We start from the raw sequence: 26,415 nt of genomic DNA, 5'->3' as shown, positions 1-26,415 counted from the left end.
CGCTGGTTAGCCGCTGTGATGGAAGTAAACAGGGATGAGGCGGAGCGCTGCTTTGACATCGCGGCCGCGGCGTTTACAAACGGCCAGCTGGAGAAGGCCAGGAGGTTCCTGGACAAGGCCCAGAGACTCTTCCCCACCGAACAAGGCCAGGGTAAGGTGAGGGTGTGAAGTTTAAGGCTGCAGCATCACCTACAACATGCGCAGCCGGGGCCTTTAAAGGGGTCATAAAAATAAAATAAAATAAAATTTAAAAATAAAATAAAATAAACCTCAGGTTCTCTCATTTTTTGAGAACTGCCTACTTGATGCGGATTGTTTTTTATTTGTTAATGATTGATGTGTTCATCCCCTGACTTGTCTCAAGACAACCGGCTGTAAAAGTGATGTTTTCATCCTTATATTTAGAATAAACTGCCCCCATTTTTTTGGAATGTGTTATAGGCTTTAAATGCAGGAATGGATGTATATTAACAAATGAAATGAAGATGACCATGATGGATTCATACTGTGTGCAAGAAAATGGAAGTCAAAGTAAATGAAAAGTTCACAGCAGTGTTTTGTTTTTTGTTTTTTTAATATCAACCCATCTTTTTCTGATTTGTGGTTGTATTTGTTAATTTAGTATCTGGCTAGTGACTGTTAGTGGTTTACTGACCTCGGATTTGAGGATAACTCCATGATGTTTGGGGTATTAGTGGATAACCTGATTACAAGAGGCACTGTGTAAGCGATCAGATTGTCTGGGTTTGTCCTAAATCAAAACCAAGATCCAGGCTTTCAGTGACTTCTTGGACCCATCAGAAGTATCCAGTAAAAGCGTCAAACCCTTGAGGTCACTTGTTTGATGGCCTACAGGTTCAGAAACTGATCACACAGACCTTGACCACAATGACCACTTTTTGCAGAAATCAGCCAAAGTTCTTCTTTTAAGTGTGTTTCTTAAAATATGAGGTCGTCTTATAATCAGGATTGTCTTGTATTCAGGCCAATATGGCATAAGAATTTGATGAAAAATTTGCTTACTTTGGAACCTGGTTAGAGAAGGCCAGCAGACTTTCTTTCAGATGTGTTTCTTAAAATATGAGGTCATCTTATAATCAGGATTGTCTTATATTCAGGCCAGTATAGTACAATATAGTGTCTCTGGGTCCTTAGCCTTTGAGATTGAGATGCCTGGTCAGAGTTTATGGAGTCATGTCAAGTCACTGAGCAGAGGTGTTTGACAGTGACTATACCTTTCCACACTGTTCAAATTTCGAATTATGGGGGAGAAGAATCTTGTTTTCCCCTAAATTGGACAGTTCAATTTCTACATTTGAATGCCTGGCTTGCCTGTAATTACACTCGTCATGCCTCCAGTTAAATCTGTCTCAATACCTGTGTTGCTCAAGCCAGTATAGAGGCACTTTGTAAATTCAAATAATGAGTTGTTTTGCTTGATTAAGACTGTATCAGACCTTTTGGGTGGGATTGTTTAATACCCTCCAATTTATTAGACTGGCATGTGTCTACAGATGAATGGTGATGTTAGCTAGTTTTTAACATTTGACCTAAAGATAAAGTTGAGTTGTTTGAGATTAGCTAGCAGGCTAACGTGTGCTTTAATGCTAGCTAACTGTAGCGGGATGAAGGTCCCAGGTCCTGATTGAAAAGACGTTCCCACTAGCTTGGCTTACGGGGAATTCCCCTTTGGCTGACCTGGTAAAGGAATGGTCTTGAGTGTGAGCCATCTGGGTTCGATCCCACCGCCGTCCTGCCACAAAGGTCCTGCGGTCACAATCTGGCGTCACCAACAGGATGTGGGTAGTCACAGAACATGCACCAAATGCACCTGTGACTTCAGGACGAAGTCAAAAATGGTGGGGAGATAAGTAGCAGGATGAAGGTCCCGGGTCCTGATTGAAAAGACGTTCCCGCGAGCTTGGCTAATGGGGAATTCCCCTTTGGCTGACCTGGTAAAGGAATGGTCTTTAGTGCGAGCCGTCCGGGTTCGATCCCACCGCCGTCCCGCCACGAAGGTCCTGCGGTCACATAACTAAGAATGGTTTGTTTTTAATCCAGCTGTGTCTGTATGGCAAATGGACTGCAATTGTATAGTGCTTTTCCATCTGCATCAGACACTCAAAGTGCTTTACAATTATGCCTCACATTCACCCATTCACACAAACACACTCACACACCAATGTCAGGGTGCTGCCATGCAAGGCGCTCACTACACACCGGGAGCAGTTTAGGGATTAAGGACCTTGCCCAAGGGCCCTTTGGGATTTTCCGGTCAGGCTGGGTTTTGAACAGAGGATCCTCTTTTCTCAAGCCCAGTGCTTAACCACTAGACCATCACAATCAACTATTATTATGGGAGTTTAGTTTTTTCTTTTGTGATATTAGCTTTTGTAATAGCTAGACACCATGTTAGTGTTCACTAAGAAGTTCCGTTAGTCCAACTGTATGAGTACTTTATTGAAAGTACTCATGCAGGTGGCATTCTCAACAGATGTCCGAACCACCTCAGCTGGCTCCTTGTGATGCGAAGAAACAGCAGCTCTACTTTGAGTTGGCATTATTAATCTGTAATCTTTGTGTGTAATACAACGCCAATTCCAATGAAGTTGGGACGTTGTGTAAAATGTAAATAAAAACAGAATACAATGATTTGCAAATCCTTTTCAACCTATATTCAACTGAATACACCACAAAGACAAGATATTTAATGTTCAAACTGATAGACTTTATTGTTTTTGTGCAAATGTTGCTCATTTTGAAATGGATGCCTGCAACACATTTCAAAAAAGCTGGGACAGTGGTATGTTAACCACTGTGTTACATCACCTTTCCTTCTCACAACACTCAATAAGCGTTTGGGAACTGAGGACACTAATTGTTGAAGCTTTGTTAGTGGAATTCTTTCCCATTCTTGCTTGATGTACGACTTCAGTTGTTCAACAATCCGGGGCCTCTCTTGTCATATTTTGCTCTTCTAATGCGCCACACATTTTCAATGGGTGACAGGTCTGGACTGCAGGCAGGCCAGTCTAGTACCCGCACTCTTTTACAACAAAGCCACGCTGTTGTAACATGTGCAGAATGTGGCTTGGCATTGTCTTGCTGAAGTAAGCAGGATGTCCCTGAAAAAGACGTTGCTTGGATGGCAGCATGTGTTGCTCCAAAACCTGGATGTACCTTTCAGCATTGATGGTGCCATCACAGATGTGTAAGTTTCCCATGCCATGGGCACTAACACACCCCCATACCATCACAGATGCTGGCTTTTGAACTTTGCGCTGGTAACAATCTGGATGGTCGTTTTCCTCTTTTGTCCAGAGGACACAACGTCCATGATTTCCAAAAACAATTTTCAGCGTGGACTCATCAGACCACAGCACACTTTTCCACTTTGTGTCTGTCCATTTCAAATGAGCTTGGGCCCAGAGAAGGTGGCTGCGTTTCTGGATGTTGTTGATGTATGGCTTTCGCTTTGCATGGTAGAGTTTTAACTTGCACTTGTAGATGTAGCGACAAACTGTGTTAACTGACAATGGTTTTCTGAAGTGTTACCACACGGTAAGATCCATTACACAATGATGTTGGTTTTTAATGCAGTGCAGCCTGAGGGATCGAAGGTCACGGGCATTCAGTGTTGTTTTTCAGCCTTGCCGCTTACGTGCAGAAAGGGTTAGGGTTAACCCTTCTCCAGATTCTCTGAATCTTCTGATTATATTATGGACTGTAGATGATGGAATCCCTAAATTCCTTGCAATTGAATGTTGAGAAACATTTTTCTTAAACTGTTGGACTATTTTTTTCATGCAGTTGTTCACAAAGTGGTGATCCTCGCTCCATCTTTGCTTGTGAATGGCTGAGCCTTTTGGGGATGCTGATCTTATACCCAATCATGACACTCACCTGTTTACAATTAGGTGTTCTTTGAGCAGTCATCAACTTTCTCAGTCTTTTGTTCCCCCGTCCCAACTTTTTTGAAACGTGTTGCAGACATCCATTTCAGAATGAGCAAATATTTGCACAAAAACAACAAAGTCTATCAGTTTGAACATTAAATATCTTGTCTTTGTGGTGTATTCAATTGAATATAGGTTGAAGAGGACTTTCAGATCATTGTATTCTGTTTTTATTTACATTTTACACAACGTCCCAACTTCATTGGAATTGGGGTTGTATAATATGACCCCTGTAATCGGACCTGTCTGTGTGATTTGCACGACGCTGTTCTTGGCTCCTTTCTAGCACTTCTGGACTTGATTGGGAAGAATGGATTTTCATTCAGACCTGGCTGCCACTCGGAGTTCAACGGGATGGCAAGGCCTCGACAGCGGCAGACCCCCAGTGAAGATTTGAGAACTGAAGAAAAGTCCCCAGATGTGACAAAAACATACACTGCAGATCAGCTGGAAGCTGTGAGAAGGTACCGAAGGCTGAACAGCATGCAGCTTTACCTTTGGATTAAAAGAACAGGTCCAGTTTGGGGTGTTTTTTGGAGGTGCACTTGATGAACCTTGAGCAATATTTGTTGACCTGTAAAAGCTACTTGAATTTGAGAATCGTATGTTTGTTCCACAGTATAAAAGAATGCAAAGACTTCTATGAAATTCTTGGAGTCGGGAAAGACGTGTGTGAAGATGAACTCAAACGATCCTACAAGAAACTTGCTCTAAAGTTCCATCCGGATAAGAATCATGCTCCGGGTGCAACAGAGGCATTTAAAGGTAACCTTTGTGATTACATACAGGGGCGGAGCCAGAGCGTGGTCCAGTCATGGTACCCCGTCCTACCCCTGATAAAACGGAGCACACAAAGATTTGGATGTCTCGTGCCACTGTTTAAAAAAAAAAAAAAAAGAAGTAAAATATGTTTCCTTGCTAATTTATTGTTAATGAAAGGTTTGTCTGCTGATAAAGATATTTGTATAATTGCTGAATTGTTAAATATTTGATGTTATGTGTAACAGAGACCATGTTAAGGTTCAATAGCAAGTCAATTTACTTTTATTTCCATTTTGTTTTTGTGTTGTTTTTAACATCATTCTATATTGTTATTGCAGGGGTGGTGGCCAAGTGGTTAGTGCACTTGGTTTCAGTGTGGTAGGTTCCCGGTTCAAATCCCACCCCTGCCACATTGCTCCATATAATGTGGAGTTGCGCCAGGAAGGGCATCCGGCGTAAAACCTGTGCCAATTCAATGTGCAGATCCACCTTGGATTTGCTGTAGTGACCCTAAGTGCAAGCTAAAGGTGGGCGATACCGGGAATTTTGGTATTGATCCGATACCAAGTAAATACAGGCCCAGTATCGCCGATATCGATACCGATACTTTTTCATATTTAAGCTTCATAGATCCAAAGAATCCAAAAGACCTAGGATAGAATTTCGCCAAACATTGTACGTGACAACAAAATACTTTATTGTCACAATCAACATTTTTGTTTTAAAACATATCACTCAACACAATTTAAAACAAAATCTCCTGAGGTAGAGGGCTGACTCGAGGAGAGCGCTGAGTGGGCGGGCCAGGCTGAGCCTACTTGCATGTCTGTTGGCTGGCGCCGCTGAGCGACGTGACAGCGCAACAACAAAAGACCAGAGGAGGAGGGTGAGCTGCTCCGTGCTGTGTGACAGCGGAGCGCTGCTCTTACAGACAGAGAGTAGACTTTGATGAATCTGTGTGCACAGCCGTCAGTGCGTACGGGAGAAAAAAAAGCTTGAGTATCGATCTTTTTACATGAGGATTGTTCAGTATCAATACCAGCGTTGGTATCGATATTATCGATATTCGTATCTATCCGCCCACCTCTAGTGTAAACAAAGGAGCAGCTGAAGGGACTTACTCATTCTGTATTGTTATTGATTTTTTTTTTTTTTTTAATTGAGGATTTATTTCATTCATTTAAAAGAAAAACAGAAAAGCAAAATTAACAAAACATTACAAACCATTGAACGAAAAGGAGCAGTTTGGAAGAACAAGTCCTATATATTCTGCCCCTTTTTTACAACACAATCTTGCAAAGCATCATCAATCGACATCATTGCATTTCTATGCCACCGACTTCTTTCCTAATTTTAACCATTATTTAAAAGACTACATCCCTAATAGATTACATTTTAAACTTCAAACATTCTTATTAACAGATTACATTTAACATTTAACATTAAACTTTGTTTAACAGTCATCTTTGGTTATCAAGAGAGACACTTTGTGTCTTATTTTTACCTAAGACCATCAGGTATCGTGAAGACTCTGCATCTGTCCGTCCGTCAATTCGTCTGTCCCACCGTCCGTCCGTCCATCTGCCTGTCCATGCTTAGCATAAGTCCAGTCCTATTACTGCCAGCGTCTTCAAATTCACAGGGACATTCTTGGAACAAAGTCCTTGGACAAGTTCAAACATGGCTAACCTGGACGTATTTTAAGAGGTTAAAAAGTCAGATTCTAAAATTTTAATTAGACGTACCTTCGTCCTGGTTGACAGCTCACATTACAGTGTGTTAATAGAACAAGTAATGGAAAAGATGGCATCAAGACCAAGACTGGACTTGAGTGCGACAACACTACAAGATTACAAGAGGTATTCATTAACTTGGGAATGTTCATGTATCTGTCAATTGTGCACAGTGATATGGTGCTTAAGGTGCTTTAAGAACCATTACATTAGTACAACACAATGTGCAAATGTATTCTAGTGCTCCCACTATGTACTGTGTGGTACATACCGTAATGGTCCCAACATCACCACCACTGTTAAAATTTTTCTCATTCTGTTGCTACATGTGTGATTTAAGGCTATTTTTGTGATGTGCAAGATGCAATGAGAGTACAACAACTTTCTCACTTTCACTTTTGAGATGTTTAAATATTGTTGAACATTATCATTTCCACCAGCTATCGGGAATGCCTATGCTGTTCTCAGTAACGCTAGCAGAAGAAGACAGTACGATCAGCGTGGAGATGAGAGGAAACACCCTTCAAGACACGGGCCATATGAGGGGAACTTTGAAGCGGACATTTCTCCTGAAGACCTCTTCAACATGTTCTTTGGAGGAGGTTCCCCACCAAGTTCGTGTCAAGGCTTTATCATTTTATGAAACTATTATTATTTAATATGGCTACCACAGTTTGAGTGTATTGACATTTAAAGTGGATAAGTGTGGATGTTAGATTTTAATTTGAGTACTTGCATCCAAATCCACTTAATGTAGGAATACAATGCACACGTTAAACTTTTTAAGGCAGCAAAAATAACTGTTCAGTTAACCGCTCAGCTATTTCCTGCCTGAGTGTGAGTTTTATTTTATTATTTTGTTTACAAGTCACAAGTTAAATGCTGCAGAGATAGTTTTAAGTGTTGAATTTCTAGTGTTGCTGTAAATTGTCATTCCATAGAGGTGTTACTGTCAGTGATGAAAAACTATTGTTAGGCTGAAATAAACAAAACCATCTAAGACATAGGTGTGAAACTGATTCCGGAAAGGACCAAGAGGGTGCAGGTTTTCTTTGTATCCACTAACTCCAGCAGGTGGTTTCATTGGTGAACTCATCCCATCTGCTCAAAGTGAAATCACGTGCTGGAGTTAGTGGATACAAAGAAAACCCGTACCCTCTTGGTCCTTTCTGGAATCAGTTTGACACCTATGATCAAAGAGACAACAAAAGCAGTCTGTTGCCAAATAACCAAAGCTTTCCATTCTTACAAACATACAATGTGCTCATGACTGGAACCCGACCAATATACTGGTTGGCCATAATATCGGCCAATATGAGCCTTTTATACGGTGCATCTGGAAAGTATTCACAGCGCTTCACTTTTTTCACATTTGGTCATGTTACAGCCTTATTCCAAAATAGATGAAATTCATTTTTTCTTCCAAATTCTACACGCAGTACCCCAGAATGACGATGTGATTTTTTTTTTTTTTTTTTTTTTTTTTTTTTTTTATAAAAAAACAAAAAATTAAGAAATCATATGTCCATAAGTGTTCACAGCCTTTGTCATGAAGCTCAAAATTGAGCTCAGGTGTATCCTGTTTCTACTGATCATCATTGAGATGTTTCCACAACTTAATTGGAGTCCACCTGGGGTAAATTCAGTTGATTGGACCACAGGGTAAGTGAAACTCTGCCAGCTCCACCAACTGTTCTAGTTATTTTAATCAGTTAAATTATAATTCCATTAGTGAGGATGGTTAAAGTATTCACACCGCTTTGCTTTTTCCACATTTTATGTTGCAGCCTTGTTCCAAACAGGATGAAATTCATTTTTTCCCCTCAAAATTCTACACACAACACCCCATAATGACAGTGTGAAAATAGGTTTGTTTTTTTGTTTTGTTTTTTAGATTTTTGCAAATTTATTAAAAAACAAACAAAGAAATCATAAGTATTCACGGCGTTTGTCATGAAGCTCAAAATTGAGCTCAGGTGTATCCTGTTTCTACTGATCATCCTTGAGATGTTTCCATAACTTAATTGGAGTCCACCTGATGTAAATTCAGTTGATTGGACTTGATTTGGAAAAGCACACGCCTGTCTACATATAAAGTCCCACAGTTGACAGTACATGTCAGAGCACAAACCAAGCATGAAGTCAAAGGAATTGACTGTAGTCCTCTGAGACAGGATTGGCTCAAGGCACAAATTTGGGGAAGGATACAGAAACATTTCTGTTGCTTTGAAGGTCCCAATGAGCACAGTGGCCTCCATCATCCGTAAATAGAAGAAGTTCACATCTACCAGGACTCTTCCTAGAACTGGCCGCCCGTCTAAACCAAGCAATTGTGGGGGAAAGGATTTTAGTCAGGGCGGTGACCAAGAACCCAATGGTCACTCTGTCAGAGCTCTAGCATTCCTCTGTGGAGAGAGGAGACCCTTCCAGAAGGACAAATCTCTCTGTGGCAATCCACCAATCAGGTCTGTATGGTAGAGTGGTCAGACGGAAGCCACTCTTTAGTAAAAGGCACATGGCAGCCCACCTGGAGCCAAAAGGCACCTGAAGGACTCTCAGACCATGAGAAACAAATTGAGACAAAGATTGAACTCTTTGGCATGAATCCCAGGCATCATGTTTGGAGGAAACCAGGCACCATACCTACATTGAAGCCTGGTGGTGGCAGCATCATGCTGTGGGGATGTTTTTCAGTGGCAGGAACTGGGAGACTAGTTAGGATTGAGGGAAAGATGAATGCAGCAATGTACAGAAACATCCTGGGTGAAGACCTGCTCTAGAGCGCTCTTGACCTCAGACTGGTGTGACGGTTCATCTTTCAGCAGGACAGTGACCCTAGGTACACAGCTGAGATATCAACTTCAATTTGCAAAAACTGCAAAACTCTCTATGGTGATTTGAGGAAGAACCCTCAAGCAGACCAAACTCAAAGGGGTGACTCTCTGCTTGGGCCATGCTACTGACACACTTGACAATGCAAATATACAGGAAATTTTGGGAGTCCATGCTGGTGTCCAGGATGGGAGGCTGGCTGGGGAGGGGTGGGGGGAGTTGGGTCCACAGATCCTGTCTATTTCATGACCGAAGAAGACACCCATTCCCACATTTGGATGGAGCCGCACCTCAGACAGAGAAGAAAAAAAATAGAATCAGTTGTCAGAAAGTCAAGGAGTGGCTTCAGGACAATTCTGTGAATGTTCTTGAGTGGCCTGCAAAGAGGAATGGGCAAAATTGCCCAAAGATACAGTGAGGAAAATAAGCATTTGAACACCCTGTGATTTTGCAAGTTCTCCCACTTAGAAATCATGGAGGGGTCTGAAATTTTCATCTTCGGTGCATGTCCACTGTGAGAGACATAATCTAAAAAAAAATCCGGAAATCACAATGTATGATTTTTATTTATTTATTTATTTGTATGTTACTGCTGCAAATAAGTATTTCAACACCTGTGAAAATCACTGTTAATATTTGGTACAGTCGCCTTTGTTTGCAATTACAGAGGTCAAACGTTTCCTGTAGTTTTTCACCAGGTTTGCACACACTGCAGCAGGGATTTTGGCCCATTCCTCCACACAGATCTTCTCTAGATCAGCCAGGTTACTGGGCTGTCACTGAGAAACACAGGAGTTTGAGCTCCCTCCAAAGATTTTCTATTGGGTTTAGGTCTGGAGACTGGCTAGGCCACTCCAGAACCTTGATATGCTTCTTACGGAGCCACTCCTTGGTTATCCTGGCTGTGTACTTCGGGTCATTGTCATGTTGGAAGACCCATCCACGACCCATCTTCAATGCTCTAACTGAGGGAAGGAGGTTGTTCCCCAAAATCTCGCAATACATGGCCCCGGTCATCCTCTCCTTAATACAGTGCAGTCGTCCTGTCCCATGTGCAGAAAAACACCCCCAAAGCATGATGCTTCCACCCCCATGCTTCACAGTAGGGACGGTGTTTTTGGGATGGTACTCAGCATTCTTCTTCCTCCAAACACGGCGAGTGGAATTAAGACCAAAAAGTTCTATTTTGGTCTCATCTGACCACATGGCTTTCTCCCATGACCCCTCTGGATCATCCAAATGGTCATGGGCAAACTAAAGACGGGCCTGGACGTGTGCTGATTTAAGCAGGGGAACCTTCCGTGCCATGCATGATTTTAACCCATGACGTCTTAGTGTATTACCCACAGTAACCTTGGAAACAGTGGTGCCAGCTCTCTTCAGGTCATTGACCAGCTCCTCCTGTGCAGTTCTGGGCTGATTCCTCACCTTTCTTAGGATCATTGATACGCCACGAGGTGGGATCTTGCATGGAGCCCCAGTCCGAGGGAGATTGACAGTCATATTTAGCTTCTTCCATTTTCTAATAATTGCTCCAACAGTTGATCTTTTTTCACCAAGCTGATTGGCAATTGCCCCGTAGCCCTTTCCAGCCTTGTGGAGGTCTACAATTTTGTCTCTGGTGTCTTTGGACAGCTCATTGTCAATGTTAGTAGTTGGAGTCTTACTGATTGTGTGGGGTGGACAGGTGTCTTTATGCAGCTAACGACCTCAAATAGGTGCTTCTAATTTGGAATAATGAGTGGAGGTGGACTTTTTAGAGGCAGACTAACAGGTTTTTGAGGGCCAGAATTTCTGCTGATTGGCAGGTGTTGAAATACTTATTTGCAGCAGTAACATGCAAATAAATTATTTAAAAAATCATACATTATGATTTCCGGATTTTTGTTTTGTTTTGTTTTGAATTATGTCTCTCACAGTGGACATGCACCTAAGATGAAAATTTCAGACCCCTCCATGATTTCTAAGTGGGAGAACGTGCAAAATCGCAGGGTGTTCAAATACTTATTTTCCTCACTGTAGGTGTGCCAAGATTGTGGCATCATATTCAAGAAGACTTGAGGTTGTAATTGCTGCCAGAGGTGCATCAACAAAGTATTGAACAAAGGGTGTGAATACTTATGTTTATGTGATTTCTTAGTTTTTTTTTGTTTGTTTGTTTTTTTTAATAAATTTGCAAAAGTTTAAAAACAAAATTTTCAGGTTGTCATTATGGGGTGTTGTGAGTAGAATTTTGAGGGCTTTAATGAATTTACTCCATTTTGGAGGCTGTAAAAACCGAAGTGCTGTGAATACTTTCCGGATACACTGTAAACAGATCAGTATCTGTGTTATTTTTCCAGTGTGTAAACTTTTATTTTACCAAGAGCATTGCTTACAATGTTATCAAGGATGGCTGGGGCCCACATCACCCCTCAGTCACATTCTTTCTTTTTTTTAAACAACTTTATAAATTTTCACTTATTTTTTTTAAAGGAATACAAGAACATACAATTAAACAGCACACCATCCATCCCCCCCCCCCCCCCCCCCACACACACACACACACACCACCACCCCAGTCCATCGCATCACCTGTTAAAGCAAAAGATAAAACACTAATATATGCATAGAGTGGATAAGTAAATCATATTGGTAACATATGAGTGGTAAAACTAGAAAATAATTAAGTAAAGTATAAAAAAAGACAGTAATTAAGGGGCATTTTTTTTTTCACACAGTGCACCACTTATTGGCCACTGACTATAACACGTTCGATAGTAAACCTAAATACACAGCACAGGTGCAATATGAGCATTGCCTGCAGATTGTGTACAGGCACACACGGGTCACATGTTTGGTGGACAATAAGAAATCGGTTAGGTTTCAGTAGATCACACTCTAATTAAACAAGATTGGAAAGCAGAACTGACTATAGGGTGACTATAGTGGCAGCATTTATTCTGGATTTATTTTTATAATGAACGGGAGAAAGTCACTCACAATTTGGAATGCCTGGGCTTGCGACTGTCTTGGCTCAAGACAAAGGTCATGGCTTTCAATAATTTCCTGAACATGGTCCTCAGCAGTGCATCTCTGTGCAGTAAGTGTTGACTTTGTAGCGACATTCACTCATCTTAGCAGTGGCGTTCATGTCTTTGGGCTCTTAGTCTTTAAGATAGAGAGGCGCCTGGGAAGAGCTTATGTAGTTATGAGGACTATGAGATGTTTGGCAATGTAGATACCTCTGCAGGAGAATAGAGTTCCAGTTGAGATGTTTGGCAATGTAGATACCTCTGCAGGACAATAGAGTTCCAGTACTTTAGTGTCCTGGTGCTTCCTGTCTTACTGTATGGATGTGAGACCTCTATGTTACCCAGTAACCTAAGGCGCTGACGTCTTTGGTACTAGGTCTCTTCTGCAAATCCTTGGGTACCACTGGAATGAACTTGTGTCAAATGAATGGTTACTTAGGGAGACTCAGATATGTTATGTCATTTGCGTTTAGCTCCAGTGGGCTGTGGGGGACAGCAAAAACATAAAACATGTCAATACCCAAAACTTTTCTGATGTTTACTATTTTATTACACTTGCTTATTAGGTAGTAAAGTTGATATTGTTGATTCCCTCTAGGTAACGCTAATGTGCACACCAATGGGAGGATGCGTTACCAAAGGCCAGAGAGAAGAGAGCGACAGAGGGATGTAAGGTCAACATAATCTGTTTTTATTAGTCTTGAAATCATGTACTTCCTCATATTAAACAGTAGGTGGGAGTATGTAGTGAAGTTTCATTTTACCGCATAGACCTTCAGCTCTTGCAACATTGAAATGCTGCTGTGCTGCATGAGTATGTATCAGAATCTGCTTGGGGATCCAGCTCTTTATCGGCACCTAAATTTTATGGTTTCTACGCCATGTTAATACTGTTCATGTTTTTTGTAAATCCATTCATTTATATTTGAGAACTAATCAGTAGTACCTGTGAACATAAAGATGCTAAGGGCTGTGGCACATAGGCAGGGTAAGTATAACATCAGTAACGATGTTCACCTTGTTTAGCGTAGAATTTGCTGGTAAACACCACAATTCTTTGCCTTGTGGAACTCTGACCTTTGGCCCCATTGATATTGACCTTTGACTGACCTTGACAAGGCAATTTCAGAATCTGTCTACATGTCTGTGCCAAGTTTGGTCCAAATTGGATGGATAACCAACTTTTTTCATCCTGATTACAGAGACCTGAATCATTTATGGACAATTATGTACCAGGTTTGATAGAAATGACTATGTTTGGCATAAATTGGCCAAAGATCATGGTTGGAGTAGACAAGCAAACTTTCTTTTAGGTGTGTTTAATAAATTATGGGCTTGTCTTATAATGATTGTCTTATATTCAGGCCAATATGGCTTAAAGGTTTGGCTTACTTGGGATCCAGGGAGGAGTAGGCCAACAAACTTTCTTTCAGGTGTGTTTCTTAAAATATGAGATCATCTTATAATCAGGAATCCATTGTATTTGAGTCAATATGGTACAACAATTGGATGAAAATTTGGCTTACTTGGTAGGGGCAATAATAGCGTCAATTGGGTCATCCAGAACAATTAGTACTTTATTATTATGGCTTATTTTGTTTTATAGTGAGTGTCTTCTGATTTCCAACACTGGATACAGCAATTCTAGAGCTGTATTTTCTCTTTAACAGTACCAAGCATTGTGTCTTTTGCACAATGAATTTCTAGGCACTCCTTGGTTCATGGCCTGTTGACGTTATGAGTTAAAGTGTAATGTACTTCACAGAGTGTGGCAAGTTATAAATATCCTTCCTGGCAGTCATAAAGTAGACCATTGGCCAAAATGGTCCCACGTGCACCCCCCCCATAACTTTGGTATCATTAGAATGCTTCGGATGTCTAGATTACAAAAATAACTGGTAACAGTAAAAATAGTGGGACTCATTGTGACATATGACAACATGGGATTACTGTCATTAATCACACTATTACGAAATACTAAACTGTCAAAGAATGACTGCGAGTAGCAGAAGAAGCCACACGTGAAGTAGGTCAAGAGTATGTCATTGCAACCTTCGACATGGGGGTTTGTTTGAAGGCATGTCTTCTGATCTAGAACGAGCCTGAAAGATGCAAAAAGGACATTGTACTCATTGGTACGTTCTATCTGGTTTGTGCACATATGATGCAGGCCAGTATCTTTGTCAATATATGTTTGGTTTGTATAATCTTTACACAAAATGCAAGCTGAAAAGTCACACTTTCGAATGATATATACATTTTGTGCAGATAGGTGTAGAGATTTTCATTGTGCTAAACATCTAAACCTTATAGTCTTGTTTTTGTGCAAGTATGTTTATTTTTGAAAGTATCATATTTCACTCAAATGTACCTTTTTGTTGTGTGGGCCGCTGAAGAGGAGGTACTGCTGGCCCACCACCACCAGAGGGCGCCCTGCCTGGAGTGCGGGCTCCAGGCACCAGAGGGCGCTGCCGCCTTACGAGAGCAGTCAGGGTGACAGCTGTCACCCATTACTGGACACAGCTGACTCCACTCAGCACGGAGGTATATCATCAGGACGGCGTCTCCACCTCAGTGCCGAGATATCGCCTTAAGATAGAGGTACAATTCTCTGCTATATTATATTGCCTTTCTTGTTGAGCATTGCAGGACAGCTGTCTACTCAAAGATAAGTACTCACCTTCCTGCAGTATTGTGACGTGAGGTGGAGACGGCTTCTCCCCTCTCTGTGTTACTGGGTGCAGCCGCATCCACACCTGTGTGTTTGTTCTCTTGCCAGCAGTACCGGATCCGACGAGCGGAGGCAGTGGCCACCTGGGAATTCGGGACTTGGCGGTTCCAGTACTTCCAGGGTTCGGTGGCAGAGGAAATCTGGGTGGTTCCGGTTCGACTTGGACGGACGTCTCCTACCTTCGAGCCTGCCCACACGACACCAGTGGAATTCGGCTTAACCCCAAATTGTCAATTGTTGTATTGGTTGTGCACGTTCCACAACAGTAAAACCTTGTTATTTACCTTCTCCATTGTCCGTTCATTTGCGCCCCCTGTTGTGGGTCCGTGTTCCTACACTTTCACAACAGGATATCTCGGCCAGCGTCATGGATCCCGAGGGGCATCAACCGGCTGTTGAACGGCCAATGGAAGAACAGGGCGCGTCGGCGTCTTCGGGAGGGGTAATCGGTGAGTTCGGGCGCCGCTGCGGCTCTCCCTCCCGTGGATCCTGTGCGTGATAGTGACGTTCCACTGGTCGTTCAACGGCCCCTCCCTCCGTCCCCAGAAGCATACATAAGCCCTCCAGAACCGTACGGAGGCTGTGTGGAGACGTGCGCGGATTTCTTGATGCAGTGTTCGCTCGTCTTCGCACAGCGTCCCGTGATGTACGCGACTGACGCTAGCAAAGTAGCTTATGTAATAAACCTGCTTCGTGGGGAGGCACGTGCTTGGGCTACAGCGCTCTGGGAGCAGAACTCACGGCTCCTTCATGCATACGATGGGTTTGTGCGGGAGCTCAGAACGGTGTTCGATCACCCCAATAGAGGAGAGACCGCTTCAACCGTGCTGCTGTCAATGAGACAGGGGCGTCGGAGCGCAGCTGCCTATGCAGTCGCCTTCCGCATCGCGGCGGCGAGATCCAGCTGGAATAGCACTGCCCTCCGCGCCGCCTTTGTAAACGGACTGTCACTGGTCCTAAAAGAGCACCTGGTGGCGAAGGACGAACCGCGGGACTTAGATGGGCTCATCGATCTAGTCATACGACTCGACAACCGGCTAGAAGAACGCCGTCGGGAACGAGGCGAAGGGCGTGGCCAGGCACGCGTCGTCCCTCTCCCTTCCGGTTCCGACCAAGCTCCGCCTTCCCCACGCTCCACAGCCCCTGCGCTCCATGGGGTCACAGCTCCCCCTACTGACGAAGCTAGGGACACGAGTAGGGCAACATTTAGGGCACCAGATGCACAGAGGAGATGGACCCACGGAGCGTGTCTTGTTTGTGGTTCAATAGAGCACCATGTGAGAGACTGCCCCGAGCGGTCAAACGCCAAACGCCCGCCCCTAGAGACTGGGCTAGGGGTGGGTCGAGACATTCACGTGGGACACACCCACATTGCCACACGACTCCCGGTCACGATCCTGTATGAGGATTCTACCCTGAAGGCCCCAGCACTGGTGGACACGGGCTCTGAGGGGAATCTGTTGGATAGCAGATGGGCTAGGGAGATAGGGCTCCCTCTGGTGGCTCTTACCTCACCCGTACAGGTTCGGGCACTAGATGGCTCCCTACTCCCTCCGATCACGCATAAGACACCACCTGTAACTCTGGTGGTGTCAGGTAACCCCCGGGAGGTGATCGAGTTCTTTGTGACTCAGGCCACCTCCCGTGTGGTTCTGGGTTTTCCCTGGATGCTAAAGCACAATCCCCGGATCGATTGGCCGTCCGGGGTAGTGGTACAGTGGGGCCGTCCGGGGTAGTGGTACAGTGGAGCGAGACCTGCCATCGGGAGTGTCTAGGTTCCTCGGTTCCTCCCGGCTCCCACGCTAAGGAGGAGGTCCGAGTCCCGCCCAATCTGAAGGCGGTGCCGGTGGAGTACCATGACCTCGCGGACGTGTTCAGCAAGGATCTGGCTCTCACGCTTCCTCCCCACCGCCCATATGATTGTGCCATTGATTTGGTTCCAGGCAGTGAGTTCCCGTCCAGTAGGCTGTACAACCTCTCACGGCCGGAACGCGAATCAATGGAGACCTACATCCGGGACTCATTAGCTGCCGGGTTGATCCGGAATTCCACCTCTCCGATGGGTGCTGGTTTCTTTTTTGTGGGTAAAAAAGATGGCGGGCTTCGTCCATGCATTGATTACAGGGGGTTGAACGAAATCACGGTTCGCAACCGATACCCGTTGCCCTTGTTGGATTCGGTGTTCACCCCCTTGCATGGAGCCAGAATCTTCACCAAGCTTGATCTTAGGAATGCGTATCATTTGGTTCGGATCCGGAAGGGAGACGAATGGAAGACGGCATTTAACACCCCGTTAGGTCATTTTGAGTACCTGGTCATGCCGTTCGGTCTCACTAATGCTCCCGCGACTTTCCAAGCGTTGGTAAACGATGTCTTGCGGGACTTCCTGCGCTGGTTCGTCTTCGTGTATCTGGACGATATACTCATCTTTTCCCCGGATCCTGAGACTCATGTCCGGCATGTCCGTCAGGTCCTGCAGCGGTTGTTGGAGAACCGCCTGTTTGTGAAGGGCGAGAAGTGTGAATTCCACCGCACTTCTTTGTCCTTCCTGGGGTTTATCATCTCCTCCAACTCCGTCGCCCCTGATCCGGCCAAGGTTGCGGCGGTGAGAGATTGGCCCCAACCCACAAGCCGTAGGAAGCTGCAACAGTTCCTCGGCTTTGCTAATTTCTACAGGAGGTTCATTAAGGGCTACAGTCAGGTAGTTAGCCCCCTGACAGCCCTGACCTCTCCAAAAGTCCCCTTCACCTGGTCGGATCGGTGCGAAGCCGCGTTCAAGGAGTTGAAACGGCGCTTTTCGTCTGCACCAGTTCTGGTGCAGCCCGATCCTAGCCGCCAGTTAGTGGTTGAAGTGGATGCCTCGGACTCAGGGATAGGAGCGGTGCTCTCCCAGAGCGGGAAGACCGATAAGGTCCTTCACCCGTGTGCCTATTTTTCCCGCAGGTTGACCCCCGCTGAACGGAACTATGACGTCGGCAATCGGGAACTCCTTGCTGTGAAAGAGGCCCTCGAAGAGTGGAGACATCTGTTGGAGGGAACAGCCGTGCCATTCACGGTTTTCACTGACCATCGGAACCTGGAGTACATCAGGACCGCCAAGTGGTTGAACCCCAGGCAAGCCCGCTGGTCACTGTTCTTTGGCCGTTTTGACTTCCGGATTACCTACCGTCCCGGGACCAAGAATCAAAGATCGGATGCATTGTCCCGGGTGCACGAAGACGAAGTCAAAACGGAACCGTCGGATCCCCCGGATCCCATCATCCCGGAGTCCGCTATAGTGGCCGCCCTCACCTGGGACGTGGAGAAGACCGTCCGGGAGGCCCTGACCCGTGACCCGGACCCCGGAAACGGACCAAAGAACAGACTATACGTCCCACCAGAAGCTAGGGCTGCAGTCCTGGACTTCTGTCACGGTTCTAAGCTCTCCTGTCACCCTGGGGTGCGAAGGACCGTGACAGTCGTCCGGCAACGCTTCTGGTGGGCATCCCTGGAGGCCGACGTCCGGGACTACGTCCAGGCCTGTACCACCTGCGCCAGGGGCAAGGCCGACCACAGAAAGACCTCAGGGCAGCTACAGCCACTGCCCGTGCCTCATCGCCCCTGGTCCCACATCGGCCTGGACTTTGTCACGGGTCTCCCGCCGTCCCAGGGAAACACCGTCGTCTTCACGATAGTGGACCGTTTCTCCAAGGCGGCCCACTTCGTGGCCCTCCCGAAGCTCCCAACGGCCCAGGAGACAGCGGACCTCCTGGTCCACCACGTCGTCCGTCTGCATGGAATACCATCAGACATCGTCTCCGATCGCGGTCCCCAGTTTACCTCACACGTTTGGAGGAGCTTCTGCCGGGAACTGGGGGCCACGGTCAGCCTTTCGTCCGGGTATCACCCCCAGACCAACGGGCAAGCAGAGCGGGCCAACCAAGAATTGGAGCAGACACTACGCTGTGTGACAGCCGTGCACCCGACGGCCTGGAGTACCCACCTGGCCTGGATCGAGTACGCCCACAACAGCCAAGTGTCATCAGCCACCGGCCTCTCCCCGTTTGAGGTGTGCTTGGGGTATCAGCCCCCCTTGTTTCCGGTGGTCGAGGGAGAGGTCGGTGTGCCCTCGGTCCAGGCCCACCTACGGAAGTGCCGTCGGGTGTGGCGTGCCGCCCGCTCTGCTTTGTTGAAGGCCCGGACGAGGGCGAAGAAACATGCAGACCGGCGGCGGGCCCCGGCCCCCAAGTATCGTCCTGGGCAGGAAGTGTGGTTGTCCACCAAGGACATTCCCCTTCAAGTGGACTCCCCCAAACTCCAAGAACGGTACATCGGTCCCTTCAAAGTCCTCAAAGTCATCAATCCCGCCGCAGTGAGGCTCCAGCTTCCGGCCTCGCTGCGGATTCATCCAGTGTTTCACGTCTCCCGGATAAAACCCCATCACACCTCACCCCTCTGCACCCCGGGTCCGGCACCACCTCCTGCCCGGATCATCGACGGGGAACCGGCTTGGACCGTGCGCCGGCTCCTTGACGTCGAATGGGCCGGGGTTTTCAGTACCTGGTGGACTGGGAGGGGTACGGCCCCGAAGAACGCTCCTGGGTGAAGAAGGGCTTCATCCTGGACCCGGCCCTCCTGGCCGACTTCTACCGTCGCCATCCGGACAAGCCCGGTCGTGCGCCAGGAGGCGCCCGTTGAGGGGGGGGTCCTGTTGTGTGGGCCGCTGAAGAGGAGGTACTGCTGGCCCACCACCACCAGAGGGCGCCCTGCCTGGAGTGCGGGCTCCAGGCACCAGAGGGCGCTGCCGCCTTACGAGAGCAGTCAGGGTGACAGCTGTCACCCATTACTGGACACAGCTGACTCCACTCAGCACGGAGGTATATCATCAGGACGGCGTCTCCACCTCAGTGCCGAGATATCGCCTTAAGATAGAGGTACAATTCTCTGCTATATTATATTGCCTTTCTTGTTGAGCATTGCAGGACAGCTGTCTACTCAAAGATAAGTACTCACCTTCCTGCAGTATTGTGACGTGAGGTGGAGACGGCTTCTCCCCTCTCTGTGTTACTGGGTGCAGCCGCATCCACACCTGTGTGTTTGTTCTCTTGCCAGCAGTACCGGATCCGACGAGCGGAGGCAGTGGCCACCTGGGAATTCGGGACTTGGCGGTTCCAGTACTTCCAGGGTTCGGTGGCAGAGGAAATCTGGGTGGTTCCGGTTCGACTTGGACGGACGTCTCCTACCTTCGAGCCTGCCCACACGACACCAGTGGAATTCGGCTTAACCCCAAATTGTCAATTGTTGTATTGGTTGTGCACGTTCCACAACAGTAAAACCTTGTTATTTACCTTCTCCATTGTCCGTTCATTTGCGCCCCCTGTTGTGGGTCCGTGTTCCTACACTTTCACAACACTTTTGACACATTAAAGTTGTGCAAATAATTCAAAACATAGTCAATTCTATATAAATACAGTTTTCATTTTGTGTCTTATGTCCCATTTGCTTAAAAGATGACGATTTGGTGACTCTTTATGTTGTGTGGGAAAAAATATCAGATTTCATCAGCGGACATTTTCTTTTGGCTAGGGTAGGACAATAAAAGTGCTCATATGTCGTAGTGAGTCCCAGTATTTTTACTGTTACCAGTTATATTTGTAATCTATATTTGTAAATTTGACATCCTAAGCTTTGTAATGATGGCAGATTTGTAGGGTTGTTGGGTGGGTGGATGGTGGGTGCACGTGGGACCATGCTGGCCCATGGCCTAAATGTTTCATATTTTTTAAATGACTGTGAGAACCATCTTAGTGGCATGACTGGGTGTGGCGCCGCACAAAAACTGATAGGACACACAATGCAGACTCGCAGGCTGAGGTGTAGAGGTAAAAAATAGGCTTTATCAAAAAACAGGCAATGGTTCGGTACACAATAAGGCAATCAGCAGGGCAGCAGTACAGACAGACGAGATGAAGATTTGTAGTTCAGTTCACAAGCTGGGTTCAGGTTCACAGCGTGGCGGCGATCGAGACAAACGAGCAAGGTTCAAAAAATTAGGTAAACAGGCTAAGAAAAAAGGCGAGGATGTGACAATCAACAAACTAGCAAGGAAGTGAGGGACTGTGAGAGCTTAAATACAAGGTTGAGTAATCAGGGCGTGATGTAAAACAGGTGTGGGGAAGGTTCTGGAAGGGGAGTGGCCAGACAAGACAGGTGGGCGTGTCAGACAAAACAACTAAGTGCAAGTGACCCTACCTACAACCAAACAGAGACAAAAAGAACTGAATACCACAGAAAACTAAAAAGCAGAAACAAAGACAGAACTCCCAAAGTGGCTAAAGTATAAGGGAAAAGCAACTAATGATTACAGAGAAAGACGGAAAAAATAAAAAGCAAAGACTAACTAGAACTCACTGGTGGCCAAAATAGAACAACAAATAATACAACATATGATCAAAATAAACAGATAAGTGTTATGCTAACGATTTAAGTGATGAACGGAACTGATGGCTACAGAATAAAAGTTGATACAATAAATGATAAACTGGCAAACAGACTAATGACTAACTAGAAAATAGATGATGAATAGAGAATGCAATACACAACCAAAGGAACGTAACCAGGAGAAAACACTCAAGATAAATCATAACCAAAACCAGAGACTAAAGCATAATACAATAAATGTGATAAAACTAAACTGAGACTGAACTAACAAGCAATAAAGAGAAACGCACTATATGTCCAACAGGAACTACAAAACTAAATACATGGCAATCCAAGAGATACACGGAAAATAAATGAAACACAACTAATCATAAGACGATAAAGCATAGAAGCACAAGATAAACAGAATAATCAAAAACAGAAGCAAGGCAAGATAATCAAACCATGACCAGGGCTCTGAATGGGCCGAATCCTGACACTTAGGCAGGGATGCTGGAAGTAGGGGGTGCTGTTGCACTCCCTGCAAGGGGCTCTAGTTGCAAGGCAAAATAATTTACTGAATCAATTAAAAAATGTTTACATAAATAAGTAAGTTTTACTGATGAAATAATTATTAAGTTGACAGGATAGCTGAAAGATATTTGGGCTATTTTTTAAAATATAATAATAGTTTAAGTCTTTTTTTAAGGGGGAACCCCCATTGTTTCTGTCATGCCTGTGGTCTGTTTACAGTTGCCTATCAATATTTTCAGTTGCTGTGTGTGTTCGGAACCTCAAGGCCCTTGTTCTGTTGCTACCTGTATTGCAACACTATACCGCAATCAAAAATAAAGTGACTTCAGATGAAGAATAAACCTGTATGTCACATAGCTGTACATGAATTTGGTACAATCCTTTTGGCATAAAGGAAGTCGGGCTTCAAGTTTGCTTCCTGTTGTTGGGTCATAAAATGGTATAAAACTGCTGTAAAATGTTGGTGCCCATACAAATGGGCACAAAGATACGCAACATTTAACATGACATAATCATGTAGCCTAGACTTTTTCTCAGCACCTCCAATTCTGACTGACCTACAGCATCCTTGATCATTGGTGTTTAGTCTGGAGTTTAACACATTTTAACAGTGTCAGTAACTCACACACATTTGTGCTTCTTCACCTTGTCATGAACTTTTATGTGTCTGTGTAACTGCGTGTCAGCTGAGAAGGAATTATGTTCTGCAGGGAGGCCTGGCGATCTTCGTGCAGGTCATGCCCATCCTCATCCTGGTTATTGTGTCAGCCCTCAGTCAGATAATGATCAACAGGCCCAGCTACAGCCTCAGCTTCAGACCGTGAGTGTCCAGCTTTAACACCATCTGGAGTCAACGAGTGGAGACTGAATTTCAGTCAGTGGAAGAGATTCATAATGCAAATTATTTCAAACGTCAACACCAACACGGGTGTATTCAGCTGAGATGATAGAGATTGTTTTGTCCAAGGACACAGACAAGGTTGTATGAGTAGGATTTAAGTCCTGGTTGTGATTTGATAACATCTGCCACTGTACTACGACGATGTTAGAGCCACATTATTTATTTATTTATTTATTTTTGAGAATTAAGTTGTAACATTACGAGAATAAAGTCATATTTTTATGAGAAAAAACTTTTAATATTACGAGAGTAAAGTCATAATTTTACAAGAATAAACTTGTAATATTATGAGAATAAACTTGTAATTTTACGAGAATAAAGATGTAATTTTATGAGAGGAAAAACTCTGCTTCTCAAAATTAGATCTGTGGAGCACTTTAAGTTGTACTTCAGTATAGGTTTTACAAATAAGGAAATACTTCATCTTTTGGCCCAGTTGCACCACATTATCATTAGTGTTAGAACTTTAAAAAGAATATGCAAGAATATGTGTCTGTTCCGGAGGAGGAACCACACAGACTTCACCTGTAGTTCCAGCAATTAGTAGCTCCCGAAATCACCTCTTTCTTGGAGGAGGAGATGGCTGGAACTGGCAGTTTGCAGGGTTGTCATTTCTCGTATAAACAACTTTATTTGCGTAATATTACGACTTTATTCTCATAATATCGCAAGTTTTTATCTCATAAAATTTTGACTTTCTTCTCATAATATCACAATTTTTTTCTCATAAAATTATTACTTTATTCTTGTCATATTACACATTTATTCTCCTACTATAACTCTAACTTCTCAAAGTCTAAAAAAACAAACAAACCTCAATGTGGCCCTAAAAGGCCGTCATCCTATACTTTTGTTGAGATGGAATTATTTACATTTTAAGTTTGTCTCTAAATTAAAAAGCACATCATGTTGGTTTGTCAGTTTGCTCCAGATAATGCACTGCAAAAACTGATATCTAAGAAAGTAAAAAAGACTTGTTTAAAGAAAATTTGACTTAATTTTTGTCTAAATAGAATAATAATCTCGTCAAGCATTTTTTACATAAGAAAAAATCTTATTTTGGGAAAATGTACCTTGCTTTTTCTTAGTAAGTTTTTTCTAGTTGATATCAATCTGTATTTAACCAGTAACAATCAAATCATCCAAGCAAAAGAACAAGATTGTTTTCCTTATTTTAAGCAAAGGCTAATCTTAAAATAAGAATTCTGTCTAGTTTTAAGGCACATTTTGATTATTGCAGCAAAATACTTTTTGCTGCGATACTTTTGCTACTTTTAAGAATTCTAACAAAGTAAATTTTTCTTACCCCATTGGCAGATTTTTTTGCTTAATAAAAGATATTTGGCTAGATTTCATATTATCTGGCTTATTTTGAGAGGGACAGTTTTTTGCATTGTGCTTCAGCAGACACAGTCTGTGAGTCGTTTCAGTTCTGTCATGTGACACAGACGGCGTGTCGTTTCTCCACGCAGGTCAGCAGGTTACACTCAGAAACGGCTGACGGAGAACCTGCAGGTGCCATATTATGTGGGGGCGCAGTTTTCCAAAGATGTGACCGCAGACAAGCTGAAGACGTTAGAACGCAGCGTGGAGGATGATTACATCTCCAACCTTCGCAACAACTGCTGGAAGGAGAAACAGCAGAGTATGTTTGTCGTGGACTCAGAGCGTGCACGTTCGCTGTCTTCCTACTGACCGCCTTGCCTTTCTGTTCCTGCAGAGGAGGGCACGCTGTACAGAGCGCGCTATTTCGGAGACACAGAGCTGTACCAACGAGCGCAGAAGGCGCGCATGCCCAGCTGTGCCAAACTGTCGGAGATCACGGCTTCCTTTCATGGATGAGGCCAATTCCACTTACTCCCGAGTACATTTCATGCCCTGCACATTTACAACTTGACATATTTGTTTTCATCTTTCAGATTATTGGCTGTAAATAGACGAGTGGGCGCTCACTCAACAGGCGGTGCAAACACTCAGCATCGGCCGCCTTGAAAATATGCAGAACCACACAAAGCGGTTGAAACTACGTTTTTGAAATGCAACCCCAAATCAGAAAAAAGTTGGGGCGATATGGAGTATGCAAATTATTCTTACATTTACTTTTATGTTTTGTTTTATTGCACAGTATGAACACAAGATATTTCGTGTTGTTTTGTTTTTTCCTAGTCGGCTTCATTTCACTTGTTAATATACAGCCATTACTGCATTTAAGGCCTGCAACACATTTCAAAACAAGAGCAATCAGAGATTTCTGACGTCCGCCAATCCGGATTTGGATCATCTCCAAAATTCAGTGGAGTCTTCCATACCGCAATATCTATCTGTGGTGCAAATTTAGTGAGAACCCGTGAAGTAGTTTTGAAGAAATTCTTCAAACCCTATTTAAAGGGAAATCTGGATCCAGAGTCCGGATTGGGATCCAGATCATCTCCAAAATTGAGTGGGGTGTCCCATGTCCTAATATCTATCTGTGGTGCAAATTTGGTGGGAATCCATGAAGTAGTTTTGAAGAAATGGTAATCTTGATCTAGAATCCAGATCACCTCAAAATTTAGTGGAGTCTTCCAGGCTGTAATATCTAGCCGTGGTGCAAATTTGGTGAGAATCCATGAAGTAGTTTTGATGTAATCCTTCAAAGCATATATAAAGTGAATCTTGATCCAGATTATGGATCCAGATCACCTCCAAAATTTAATGGAGTCTTCCATGGCCTAATATTGATCTGTGCTGAAAATTTTGTCAAAATCTGTGCAGTAGTTTCTACGTAATCCCCTAACCGTAATCCATCAAAGATTATATACTCTAATCTTCAGAGATTATATAATATAATCTTGATCCAGAATCCGGATCACCTCCAAAATTGACTGGGACCTTCCATGGCATAATGTCTATCTATGGTGAAAGTTTCATCAAAATCCGTGCAGTAGTTTTGATGTCATCCTGCTAACAGACAGACAAATAAATAAATGCAGATGAGTTTATGTCCTTGGCGGACGTAAAAAAGTGGGACCCTCAAGTATTTGCCACTTTGTAATGTAGCCATTCCTCCTCACAACACTAAAAAGACATTTTGGCATTGAAGATACCAAGTGATGAAGCATTTCAAGTGTTATTTTGTCCCATTCATCCTGAAAACATGTGTTAAGGTGAGCAACAGTTGCACAAAATTCTCCGCACATTCTCTATTGGGGACAGGTCAGGACTGCAGGTAGACCAGTCTTTTATCTGTGCCCCTTCTTCCACAGCCATGCCTTTGTACTGTTTTAAGTGGTATTTGTGACTGTAACTCCTTATTGTAGTGCTTGACAAAGGTTTTCCAAAGTTTTCCTTGACCATGTGGTTATATCAGCTATTGATGAATGACTGTTCTTGATGCAGTGTCATCTGAGGAATCAGAGTTCATGGGTGTTCAGCTCAGGCTTTTACACAAATCTATCCAGATTCCTTGAATCATTGAATGATATGACACTGTAGTGAGAGAAATTATGCAAATCCCTTCCCATCTTTCTTTGAAGAACATTGTTTTTAAACATTTCAAAAGCCTTTTGTGGAT

The 26,415-nt window shown here is 44.2% G+C and overlaps 1 protein-coding gene across 1 annotated transcript; it reads left to right on the top strand.

Annotated features, from left to right (window-relative positions):
* On the top strand, positions 1-24,828 carry dnajb12b (DnaJ heat shock protein family (Hsp40) member B12b). Its single transcript, XM_034194550.1, has 8 exons — positions 1-151; positions 4,243-4,420; positions 4,576-4,721; positions 6,892-7,065; positions 12,896-12,966; positions 22,672-22,781; positions 24,335-24,507; positions 24,583-24,828. The coding sequence occupies exons 1-8, from the start codon at positions 19-21 to the stop codon at positions 24,702-24,704; spliced, it is 1,107 nt and encodes a 368-aa protein (XP_034050441.1). The 5' UTR covers positions 1-18; the 3' UTR covers positions 24,705-24,828.
* Positions 24,829-26,415: the final 1,587 nt, after the last annotated feature.

The sequence above is a fragment of the Thalassophryne amazonica genome, chromosome 18 (genome assembly GCF_902500255.1).
Source record: "Thalassophryne amazonica chromosome 18, fThaAma1.1, whole genome shotgun sequence".
NCBI classification, from domain to species: Eukaryota; Metazoa; Chordata; class Actinopteri; order Batrachoidiformes; family Batrachoididae; genus Thalassophryne; species Thalassophryne amazonica.
This window is presented reverse-complemented; position numbering and strand designations above follow the sequence as displayed.

What these genes read in the sequence shown, in the direction of transcription:
- dnajb12b (XM_034194550.1), top strand. Translation starts at nt 19, where the DNA reads ATGGAAGTAAACAGGGATGAGGCGGAGCGCTGCTTTGACATCGCGGCC. An exon ending in CAGCTGGAAGCTGTGAGAAG is followed by an intron (nt 4,421 to 4,575) that starts GTACCGAAGGCT and finishes TTTGTTCCACAG; the next exon opens with TATAAAAGAATGCAAAGACT. An exon ending in TGGAGGAGGTTCCCCACCAA is followed by an intron (nt 7,066 to 12,895) that starts GTTCGTGTCAAG and finishes GATTCCCTCTAG; the next exon opens with GTAACGCTAATGTGCACACC.